This window comes from Mus pahari, chromosome 18 (genome assembly GCF_900095145.1).
Source record: "Mus pahari chromosome 18, PAHARI_EIJ_v1.1, whole genome shotgun sequence".
Lineage (NCBI taxonomy): Eukaryota > Metazoa > Chordata > Mammalia > Rodentia > Muridae > Mus > Mus pahari.
In genome coordinates this window covers 8,692,829-8,705,791 of record NC_034607.1, presented here as the reverse complement: position 1 = coordinate 8,705,791, position 12,963 = coordinate 8,692,829, and the positions used below count along the sequence as shown (strand labels likewise).

Sequence of the window (12,963 nt, the reverse complement as noted above, 5' to 3'; positions counted from 1 at the left end):
GTCTTCTCAATCCATGTCTCGGATATTTGAATAGTTTAAGACAGCAACTGGCACAAAACAAAGAGTAGCACTAATTTGTACAGAATCTATCTGTAATCTCAAAGACACATTATCAGTTTCATCAGCAATTGCTAGAGTTGTTTTAAAGTACAAAGAATAAAGTAAGACAAAGAAAAGATTCTATGTCAAAATGGGGATACATCAAGATGAAAATGATGTGTAGCCAATTCTTTCTGATTGTTATATAAAAATTGCTAGTACTATTATTTATTATGACCACACTATTATTATTCAGTGTTACAGATGAGGAACAGGAGGCTTTAAGGAGTGGAGTGATCTAATCAAGGTTAGTGGGAGGATTCAAGTTCATCTGATTTGAATGCTTTTGATCTCTGTGACACGTTGCTGGTTCCCAGAGGTGACAATGAGCGCATCTGACTCACATCTGGCCATGACTAATGTATCATCTGGAGACTGATTGTGACAAATAACAAATATTGCCATAATTGTTCCTTAATTGTTCTTCTAAATGTGTAGGATAATTGCTGGATATGATCAGATGTGAATTTCTTGTCTATGCCTTTATAGATTCTCTGATCAATGTGTGTCTATGTATTAACTTCTTATAGCTACAGCCATACTGAAATCCATAAGCTGTGGTCAAAAGTCATGGTCAAGTATCGAGTAATGAGAGGTCACAAAGCTTCTTTGATACAGACTATTGAACTGAAATGTTTCAGACTAAATGTGGGGACTTAGGTAAAGTTGTCCAATTGATATTTTTCTTCTTTCATTAAAGTATGTATGCAAGTGATCCCAAAGTTCTTTCTGCAGTTGTTTTTTATGCTTTAAAATGATGTCATACTCCTATGGAGGCTGTGTTGAGTGTTTAAAATGGGAATAATATCTTCTCGTGGTCACCTCTCAAACACAATTTGTTGTCTGTATTCATGATATGTCCAAAGTTTTTCTTTTGTGAACTCTAAGTATTATATCATGCTAATGACAGAAAGAGTATGATATATCAGAGTGACCAAAAGTGTGACTTTTGAAAAACTTGATTGAGTCTGTATTCAGATTCTGTTTTTTCTTAGGCTACTTGTGGCAAAGTACTCAGTCTGTCTGGCTCAATATGTATATCCTGAGTGTTTATCAAAACTCATCTATCCATCTGTCTATCTATCTATCTATCTATCTATCTATCTATCTATCTATCTATCATCTACTGGCCGGTTGTCAGCCTGTGTTAATGACTGAGAGTGTACTAATGTTGTAAGGCATTAGATGAACAAATTTCTACCTTAAAATATTGGCGTTTTGATTCTTTACCTTAGTTGGTTGTATGTAGATATTATTATATAATTTCATCTTTATAATATAGGCTTTAATTATTATTAATCTCTCACTACACCTAAGACTGCATTACTTTTTATTTAATACATTACTTCTGTAAACTGTCTATATACTTTGTTTTACTATGTTTGTTGGAGCTAGTGTAGAGCATGTCCATGGTAAGCAAGCACAGTTAATTAAGCTGTGTCTGAAGCAGGCCTTCTGTAGGGAACAAGGGTGTCAAGTATTTCTAAGACTGGAAAGTGTAATTAGAGGTTAGATTTTCCAGTAATTTGTAAATGTGAAAATTATGCCCTGTTACTCACAAGGATCAATTATCAATAAACTGTGCTCCTGTGTATGTGTGCTTGCTTGTTTAGTCTTGATGAAATCCTAGATGTGTGAAGGTTTTCTTGTGAATTTTAACCTAATTTCATTAATATAAGTATATTCCATAGTCTATATAAGCTCAACATTCAATTGCATCTATCAAATTAAAAACAGATCAAGATAGTAAAGTGAGATTTTAATCATCCTGATTATTATTTTTTTCCTTTTGAACCCTTTATTTTATTTTATTTTCTTTATTTACATTTCAAATGCTACTGAAAGTTCCTTATACCCCGCCCCCCCGCCCCTGCTCCCCTACCCACCCACTCCCACTGCTTGGCCCAGGCCTTCCCTTGTGCTGGGTCATATAAAGTTTGCAAGACCAAGGGGCCTCTATTCCCAGTGATGGCCGATTAGGCNTATAAAGTTTGCAAGACCAAGGGGCCTCTATTCCCAGTGATGGCCGATTAGGCCATCTTCTGCTACATATGCAGCTAGAGACACAAGCTCAGGGGTTACTGGTTAGTTCATATTGTTGTTCCACCTACAGGGTTGTAGCCCCCTTCAGTTCCTTGGGTACTTTCTCTAACTCCTCCATTGGGGACCCTGTGCTCCATCCAATAGCTGGCTGTGAGCATCCACTTCCATCCTGATTATTATAAAAAGAGAAAGGGAAATTAGTGCAACAGGAGGAGGAACTATTAAAGTAGGAAGAATATTTTAAATAATGGTGAATTATTCCATTAAGGAAACAAAGGAATATCCAGGTCAGAGAGAGTTGAGTGCACAAGATAAACCAGTAGAAAGATTGAATAACGGATCAGAATGTATCTTAATGATCATGTGACCAGAGTAATTCTCTAGAGAGGTTTTATGCCAGAGCTGTATGAGGAGGAGCCAAAGTTTGAGGCTTGGAGAAAGGAGGGAGGATTGTTCTGATTGACCAGTAGTGGCTTAGTAGTCAGCTATTCATTTGTGTGTGGAGAACTTTAAGGTACATGTCTGGCCTTGTCATAGGTCAGCAAAGGGTATTTATGAGTATTACACAAGTCACACAGGAAAAGGTGTTTTTGGAAATAACCCAATATCTGTAACACAAACAGTGAACTGTTCTAATTATCCTCACTGTTCTCAGATGACAATCTGGAAAATTCAGTTCTAATTAGGAAGTTCCGCTCTAGCTAACCTTCTCATGAATAATGCAATACTCTAGTTCCTCCTTAAACCACAGCCCGATCTACTTACTAAACCATAGTACATTCTTGTATATGGGCGTGACTTGGCTTTTATTCTAAGTGATTGTGTGGGGGTCTTTCTACTATTAAGTAATGTAGTCTGCCATACATAACTATAATAAGAATTCTAAACTTACATTGCTAAGCTTGCCCTGAGATATCTAACTCTATGTAGTAGATAGTAATGCCTGATTTCTTTCACTGTCTCTCTTATAATACTAGAGGTAATTCTGAATGTTACTGAATAGGTAACATTCTTACTGAATTCCAAGCCCAGGGTCAGCTCAAGGACTACCTAGGCCATTGGTGAAGGCCAGGAAGCAAAGTTCAATTTTGCTTAGGTATTTGGCAAATCATTGCTTGGAGGTACCTATAGTAAAACAATACTGAAAGGAAGCACACAGGTCCATTCACTGACTAACGAAAGGACAAGTTTGGAGCATTTGTTTTACAGGATGCCACGGTTCCTGGAGACTAAGTTCCTGTGAACTTTTTGCCTTGGGACTGCATCCAAGCTTTTGGGCCTGTCACACAGTCACTACTGGAGTGGGTGTGGCAAGAAAGATCAACAGACTAGATTCCAACAATTCCCTTGAAGAGAACACATCCACTGGTATAAGGATGAAGCAACCCATGATCCTCATCCCCTAAGTGTTCTAGCATATCCTCTGAAACAAGCCATGAACATAGGTCCTTTGGAAGACTCTCCCCATCTTCAAACCATAGCAAAAGTAAAAATAGAAAAACAGTATTAAATGTTATCTACAAGAAACAGTAAATTGGTAGGGTTTTATAGTTAGATCCCTGGTGCTGCAGACTACCTCCTTTTTCGGGGTCTTCTATCTGCATGGAATGGGTCTCTGGTGGCAGGCAGGCAAGTATTTGGCAGATGACAAACCAACAGACAAGAGTGTGTAGAATCTGAATGTATTGTTCAAATCAAACTTTTAATACAGAACAAACAAGAGAAGCCAGGCGGGACACATCTGCAAGAGTTACAGTGACACAAAACAAAGGATTGTATACATCAAAAGACCAGGGGAACCAGGTAGCTTAAGGAGGAAGCCAGGTGTCAATTGTTAACCCCCACCACCAGGGGTTCCCAGTAAATCCTCGATTATGCTGTTCTTTTGGGCCTATTTGGGGGGAGGGGGACCTATTTTGGGGGGTTCTGCTCTAGCAGACCTTCTCATGAATAATGTAATACCACAACCATCCTATTTCCTAGGCCTTGGTAAATACTTGAATATGAAAGTAACTTCCTGTAAAATACTGTAACAAAGTATGTAAGACCCTCCACAATATTGCAGGGACAAATCTGGGGCATTCCTAGCTATTAGAATGCAAGGTTCCAGGAGGCTGAGTTTCCTTGAAACTTTTTGCCTCAGGACTGCTTCCAGGTTTCCAAACCTGTAATGCAGAGTCACTACTGGAGTGGATGTAGCATCCTGTGGCTGTGAAAATAGTGTTGAAGGAAAAAAAAAATAGAAACTAAGTAGGGAATGAAGATCTATGTGTAGGTAGGTGTTTAATTAACAATCTGGTATAATGACTGGAATAGTCTATTTTCTGTCAGCTATAAACTGAATAAAAGAGACATTTTTAAAGGTAATGCCCTGTCTCGAAACCTTTGAAGAATTTGACTAGAGATCTGAGTGAAGATGCCTTTTAGACTACTGTGTAATTACTGTCTTAATTAAGAGTTTCTATTGTTGTGATAAAAATGTCATGACCAAAAGCAACTTGGGAAGGACAAGGTTTATTTCAGCTTATTACTCTCAAGTCACACACCATCACTGAGGGAAGTTGAGATCTCCAAGACAGGATCTCTAGACAGTAGTTAAAATAGAGAGTGTGGAGAAACGTTACTTACTGGCTTGCTCCTCATGGCTTGCTCAGGCTGTTCTCTTACACAATCTAGGTCTTAGGTTTGAGCCTCACCTACCTGGGCTTTTCAATATCTATCAGTAATAAAGACAAGAGTCCACAAACTTGTCTACAGGCAAAGTTTTTAGGGATACTTTCTCAATTAAAATGCCCTCTTTCAAGAGATGTCTAAGTTTGTATACAGCCAGAAATAGTTTTTAAGAATAAATCTCCTCTGATTGACCCCTTGAGGTCCAAACATCCACAAACGTTGCCTGGATTCTTTTGACCTTATCCTGAGCACATATATCTCCGTCCAAATATTATTTAATTCTTGTTATTTTGCAACAACAATTTATGGCTTCCAATACATTATCTTTTCCAAAATTTGTGTCTTTCTAATGACTTAATTGATTGCTAAAATGGCCTTGAGACAGGATCTCTCTATATAGCCCCTGCTGTCTTGGAATTCCCTGTGTAGATCATCACACTGTCCTCAAACTCACAAGAGTATGCCGCCACACCCAGCTCCCTTTCTTCTCTGCTCTGTATTGATATATGTTATATGAGCACATACAGCACTGTCACACGAGGTGTAAATAGCATGAATACTTCAAAGAAAACTTCTTCTTCCATGAGATGGCTGTACAGGAATCCATTGCCTTTACAATGAAACCTTTACCCACTCTCTGATTTATTTTCTATAGACATGCATAAAAATATTTATGTGCATACATAATTGATTTTAATGTAAATGCCACTATTTATTAGATGTAATTATGTTAGATTTAAAAAAACTCTCCTTTGAGAATTTTGTACAATTTTTTTTTTAAAAAATAAAATATAAGATGTGTAAACACAAATTTGGTAAACTTTTTTCTTTTCAACTTGTCAATTACACTGATGGAAATTCACATTTTCAAGGCAAGTCTTGTAATAATTCCCATTTTGTCTAAACATTGAGATAAATTGGACTAGTAACTCATACAAGCATATACATATAGATTCGCATCACTTATTTTCTCTGTTTCTGACAACAGAGAGAGTCACAGAGAACAGACACCACAGTAACAATGATGCAACCACCTTTACATCCCCGAGGATAAAAATCGTTTGAAGAAACTAGGACTTAAAGAAATGGCTGATTCCAGAGTTAACACAGGCAAACAAGAAACAAACACAAAAGAGAAAGATATAGAGAGCATGGCAAAGAGGTTTACACTGGCCAAATCTGGAATAATGTCATGTTCACAGCAATTTAATACAATCTTTTATAAAGAATTGAATAAGAAATTATAAGTCTAAATGGGTATCAATTAGTAAATAAACACACTGAAAGCCTTAGGAGAAAGGTGCTGACGCAGGGACCATGAGCATCTCACATTACCTGCCCTCCCAAATAATAATTACAAAGTCAAAGCAACAAGTGATTTACTTATCCTGTGTGTATGCATACATGTTTGTGTAGGCACTAGTGTGGGAGTGGATACACATGCACAAGTGTGAGTATGCCTGTGGAAGCCAGAGTCTAAGCTTGGGTGACATTCCTCAAGTACCATCTGTTTTGTTTTTTTTGAGACATGATTGCTCATTAGCCTTGAGCTCAGTAAGCAAGTTAGTCTGGTTAGCCCATGAGATCTGGGGATCTACCTGCCTCTGTTCCCTAGTACTGAGATTACAAAAGTATGTCACCAATTGGCTTCTGGGCTAGAACTCAGGTCCTTATACTTGCATGGCATGCACTTTACTGGCTGTAGTGTCTATTCTGTCTTCCCTGAACAAGAAATTTTAAGGAAGAGGGAAAAAAAAATCAAATTCATCAGCGATCAAAGAACAATCATTAATGACAAAACAAGCTCAAAGCTTGTTCCGTTCAGGAGGAAGCAACATAATGCAGGACCTCACCTTTGCAATTAAAAAAATTAAAAATTAAATTGCTGTTAAAGTTGTATTGCCTGAATCCAACTTGTAAGGACACACCAGATAAATCCAGATCAACTGGAAACAATGCAAGTGGCCTGTAGTTTTCAAAAGATCCAAGATCACGAACATCAGAAAGGTATAGAAGAAACTGTTAGAGGTTGCCAGACTGAAAGATTTGACTACTGGGAGAGGTGGAATGGCTTAGTGAATGCAGCCATTTGTTGTATAAGCCTGACAACCCCAGTCCAATCCCTCTTTTCAGATGGAGGTGGAGGGAAGGAACCCACTTTTTTTTTTAAAAAAATATTTATTTATTTATTATATGTAAGTACACTGTAGCTGTCTTCAGACACTCCAGAAGAGGGAGTCAGATCTTGTTACGGATGGTTATGAGCCACCATGTGGTTGCTGGGATTTGAACTCCGGACCTTCGGAAGAGCAGTCGAGTGCTCTTACCCACTGAGCCATCTCACCAGCCCGGAACCCACTTTATAAAACCCTGTTCAGCCTCCAGAAGTGTGCTGTGGTACATGTGCACACTCATATTGTATGATACACACACGATAAGATTCCTTGGGATCGATCACAGGAGTGAGATGCAGCTCAGTCGAGTCCCTGGGATAGGAATGAGAAATCTGATCAGTTGTGAGCTTCAGAAAGACTAGTCAGGAACATTGATTCAGATGTTCCTGATTGCAGGAGATTTATAGCCTTTTCCCAATCAAGATCACTGAGTTGCTTTTCTTTTCTTTTCTTTTCTTTTTTCTTTTTTTTGGTTTTGTTGATAGTAATCTAGGAGAATTGTTTCCTGGGACTGGCCAGATGTTTGGTTTATTCAGAAAAGATTTTTTTTGTCACTCACATTTTTGTGGTTTTAGTCATTTGTGAGAGGCCTTTGCTATGCAGCTCAGGTTGGCTTGAATTTATTACCATCTTCCCACCTTGTCTCCTGATACAAGACTGTGAACATGTACCAGCATCCCTGACTGCCTCCTGAACTGTCATTCAAGATACATGAGTAGCATGAGGTTAATCTTCCATAAATAGTAAAGTAAAAAAGCAACCTGTATAAAGGCAGTCTCCTGCCATACACCCAGAGAAGATAATTAAAACAAGCTAATGTTTATTCTGAATAAAGCTGGTTTGGAATAAAGGAGAACAATTGGGAAATCTCCTTGACCCCAAAGAGCAGACTTTTCTCATCTTGTGCAAAAGTCAGGTTGAAGGCTGTGGAAACTAGAGCTAGAGAACCCCAAATTTGTGAAATCGTAAGTTCCACAAACCTGTCTGAAATTGCATCTAATGATTCTTGGTCACTCCTTCAGCTTTAGTCAAGAACAAAGAATGACAAAACTTCCTGAAACAAATCATATAAATAGATCTTGAAATTTTGTTCTATCCTATGAACTGATGCAATAAATTATACACAGTGAATTTTGTTTTTGTGGTGACATGAAAGTGATTAGGTTAATTAAGTGTTAAAAAGACAAAACAAAACAGAGTTTAGGCTTTAAACTTGAGTAAAAAAAAAACACAGTTGCAAATAAATATGGTTAAAGTGATTAAGTCTTCACTTCCTCATATACACATCTGTGCACAACCAGAATACATCAACATACAATTTTGTTGGATCTACACAAACGAACTGGATTTGAACAAACAATATATAGGGGTAGATAAAGTGAAAAAATATAATGAAAATGGGGAAGGTAGAAGACTGGGGTAATATATTTTCCATGTGAATATCATGATAAACTCAGAGTAGATTTACCAAACAGAAAAACTGAATTTATTTGAGTAGAAAACATAAATCCTCATGAGAAAATAATTTACCAACTTTTCAGAGAAAATAGATTAAATAGACGTGTACTATGCCTTTGATTACACTTATTGATATAGTAAACATTATTTTTCCCCATGAGAAAACAATCATTGGTTTCTATGTATTATCTTGGGCAACCCTAAAAAGACAGAGTGATGGTACTTACCTTATGCTGTGCCTTTTTACATTTTAATTTTTTTTATTTCCTGTGAACTTGATAATGTTAAAAACTAAACATATACTATTACATTGGTAATTATTAAATGGATTCACTACAGTAACTCTGAACAAATTTGCTCACGATTATGCTTTGTTATTTTTTCCCAATAAAAATATCCTGTCCATTAAAGAATGGCAGCGCACTACCATGAATAAAACAACGTTAACCCTGAGTGTAAAAAACAAAATTTTGGAGCTCTAAGTCCTGTATTGAAGAAAGGTAGGGGAGAGTGTTCATAAGGCAGGCATAGACGCCATCAACTCTCTTACAACTTCCTGTCCTCGTATTGTCCACAATTTTCCCTATGATCATGGCAGGGCTCTTATCTCTTTCGGTACCTAGCTGCTTCCTGTTAAGATTTCAGTACTGGGGGATGGAAAAAATATAAAAAGCTCTATATATGAAAAATGTTTCTTGATTTTTATAAAAATGGTTTAATATAACTGTGCTAGTCAACTTTTCTAAATGTAGTCCTTTAAAAGTTATACCATGCAAAGGTCACTTGATTTTTATAGGGAATACATAAGTAATAAAATGGATTTAATCATATAAAGAAGTGATAAAGACAAACACCTCATTTTATAATAACATTTAATCATTTAAAAATTTATAACAGATGGCTTTTAAACTCCTATTACAAATAATAACCATAAAAAGGAATTAAGTATAAGAATATGCAAACAAACAACAGTGTAACATTACTATGACTGTTTTTAAGATTTAAAAAGATCCTAACTAGAGCATTGATATTGCTTTTTATTTACATAGATTACTTTCTTTCATTTTTTAGTATAGATTCTTTAATATGTCCTTTGACTTCAGCTCTATACTCTTTGGAACTGAAGACATGGTATGTACATTAGGAAGCTCAAGTGTTGCGGATAGAATGCATGCAATAAAACAAGCAATCCCTAACTGAGGGGAGAGAGGGAAACCAGCTGGAGGGAGTGAGAAATCATGAGGGATTGCAGTGGGGAGGGATGTGCAGAGGGTAGGGGAAGGGGTATGACACACATGCACAAAGATGCCTCAATGTACACTAACCTAAAAAGTGGATAAAGTTAGATGTGATCAAGAAGTATTGATTTCTATAAGTCATCTCTTTTGCAAGATATCAAGAATACAATCAAACATTCGCTATGAACCTATCCATTTGCAATGTCATTCTTAGAGCCTAGGATAGACGGCTTTCTGAGCATTTTCCTGTCCACTGAGAAATCATTTGGACATTAAGGGATAATACTAAATCTAAAGACATTTTTACACTGGCCATTTGGGGCTGGAATGTATCTATTGTCATGCCTATCCCTTTGGATACCAAGTTTTTGTTTCTTTAAACTTGACTCTTCTTGGCAATTCGGAGGCTGCTGAGTTTAGGAGTGGTATTTAGACTTCGTGTTCCACATGGTTGTGATTCGCATGTTGAAAGAAGCGATTATCAAGTTCTCTGAATTTGGGAACCTTGAAAAACAAAAGAAATACGGTGACACTTACTACTGCTTCTGTTGCCTGGCCTGTTATCAATGAGTACTGAAACAGAGGTGTTTTCTGTAATTATTATCTAAGCTTAGAAAAACTGTGAATTCAGATTATTAATGTTAAAGGAAATATAAAAACAAGTCATTTATCTTGCCATCTTTGACTGACTGCATTCTCTACTTGCCACACCCAGTTTTCCTACTAATCTGTTGAAGCTTCTATGCCACTCAGGGTGTGAAGAAAATGCTTTGGGAGAGAGTGACCCTGGGGTCAACAGGCCGAATGTGGGAGCGGGAAAGAAGCTTACATTTGTTAGATACAGGGACTTTTGATGTGTGCTCTCTAAAAGCCTTCAGTCTTACACGGTACATCTGCTTTTTCTTCCTACTTTTACCTTGAACACAATACACCAAACTATTGGATAGTATCTTCTATGAACAGCTTCTAAGAATTGGTACAAAAGAACAGACATGACATTTGTTAGTTTAATTCTGTGTTTACTTAGTTTCTGCTTCGGAGAGGAACTTTTTTATAATTTTTATTTTTCATTTATTTATTTTAACTTATGTGTGTGTGTGTGTGTGTGTGTGCCTGCACTTCATTTATGTGCAACATTTATGTACATAGAGGAACCCATGAAGGTCAGAAGAGGGGTTTAGATACCTGGAAAATGGAGGTGGTTGTGAGTTAGCTGATTTGGATGCTGGAAAGGAACCCAGGTCCTCTACAAGAGAACTATGCTCCCTTCACTGCTGAGCCATCTCTCCAGCCCTTAACTTTTGATTTTTTCTCTGGCTAGATGAACTACCTTATTTGTCTCTGCGACTGGGAAGTTCATGCAGTTTATCACATGCATGCTACACAAGGGTGGAACTTAAGCAAAGTTTTCCTCAGTGGAGTGATTTTTCTCTGGCTAGATGAACTACCTTATTTGTCTCTGTGACTGGGAAGTTCATGCAGTTTATCACATGCATGCTACACAAGGGTGGGACTTGTGCAAAGTTTTCCTCAGTGGTGTTGAGATGGGTAAGCAGAGCTCACTTCTTCCCAGGCAGCTAAGCACTGTAGTGCATGATACAAAAAGCTGTTAGAATTTCTGTTCATTCTAAGTTCTTCAGAGTTATTTTATAAGAATCCTTGGTGTTTGCTTTCCTATAAGTAAGCACACATGTTGGGTCTTAGTTAGCAGCTGTTAGACTCAGACTTACTGGGTAGATATATCTTGATCAAAAAAAGCTACCAATCTAACTGGCAACTGCTCTACTCTTAAAGCTAGCACCAGATATCTCATGCATTCCACAGATGCCTTGAGAAAACTACAGAAAGATGGTTGAGTGGCCCCAATCAGGGCTATTACGGCCTGTTTGCACCAGATATTTGCTATCAGAAGGCACAATCACGTCTAGATGACTTTGTGCCTGTCTCCATGCTGGCCAGAGGAAAAGCATTTCCTCTGGTGCTGGCAGAAGGACTTGTATGACGGGTGTTGAGAGGCAACGACACGTTTTGTCCCAAACTCAAGCCTTATCGAGTGTGATTATAGTTAGGAGACAAGGCTGTGTCTGAACATCAACAACAAGGTGGCTGCACATGTTCCAATCATCCCTTCTCATCCTATAAGTGCATGCTGCTCAGCTTCATCCAGTGAGCTAGGAGGCACTGTAGCATTGCCTCTCCTGATGTTGTGTATCAGACACGGCTTCTCTTGAGTGATCTTTCTTTGAGTAGTTGCAAGCTGAGCTGGTAATATGAAAGCAGCAGCAGAGAAAGAGGGACAGCAACAGCAAAACAGCAGGGGTGGTATAGTGGCAATGGCAAGTTGACCAGCAGCTTATTTTTCTTTTTTCTTTTCTTTTCTTTTCTTTTCTTTTCTTTTCTTTTCTTTTCTTTTCTTTTCTTTTCTTTTCTTTTCTTTTCTTTTCTTTTCTTTTCTTTCCTTTCCTTTCCTTTCCTTTCCTTTCCTTTTTCCTTTCCTTTTTCTTTTCTTTTCTTTTCTTTTCTTTTCTTTTCTTTTCTTTTCTTTTCTTTTCTTTTCTTTTCTTTTCTTTCCTTTCCTTTCCTTTCCTCCTTTCCTTCCTTCCTTCCTTCTTTTCTTTTTCATTTCTATTTTCTTTTCTTTCTCTTTTCTTTTTTGTGGACAGCCCCCCCCCCCCTTTCTTGCCACAGTCTGGCTGTCCTGGAACTTACTATGTAGACCAGGCTTGCCTCAAGCTCACAATAGATCCACCTGTCTCTGCCCCAGGTGTTGGGATTAAAGATGTGCACCACTACAGCTGACTGTGGTATCAAGTAATTAACTGCTGACAGACCAAGTGGATAAGCAGCAAGGTTGCCATCTGCTGGCAGGCTGGAGATGCAGTATTAGAGCAAGCAGCAGGCACAGCAGCAGATCCAGAAGCAGACCTGGTAGAAGTGTGCATGGGCAGTGCCTGCCTCCAGGCTGCTCTAAGCTCTCAGATAAGCCTGATGTCCATTCAGTGACTGGTTCTCAGCACCCTCTTCCAAGAGCCCTAACATGTGCCTGGGAGTCTGCTTCCTAAAGTGGCTTTGATTCCCAAAAGGTCACCACATTCACCAGAAACAAAATGGCAGACTGTGGCACTCTGGCTACTCCTTTTAGTGGCAGCTGAGCTGTTGAATGTCTTAGGTGAAGAATCAAGTGGATAATTCAAAAGCAGCCAAGGTGGAAGAAGATGGTCAGCAGGTGAGAGAGAGAGAGAGAGAGAGAGAGAGAGAGAGAGAGAGAGAGAGAGAGA

At 38.1% G+C, this 12,963-nt stretch overlaps 1 protein-coding gene across 1 annotated transcript in view; it reads right to left on the bottom strand.

Moving 5' to 3' along the window:
• Window positions 1-9,589: 9,589 nt before the first annotated feature.
• Window positions 9,590-12,963, bottom strand: part of Rhag (Rh associated glycoprotein) — a 27,926-nt gene continuing 24,552 nt past the window's right edge. Inside the window, exon 10 of the mRNA XM_021218182.1 lies at window positions 9,590-10,189. Coding sequence (XP_021073841.1) covers window positions 10,115-10,189 — 75 coding nt within the window. The 3' untranslated portion in view covers window positions 9,590-10,114. The remainder of the gene's footprint in view (window positions 10,190-12,963) is intronic.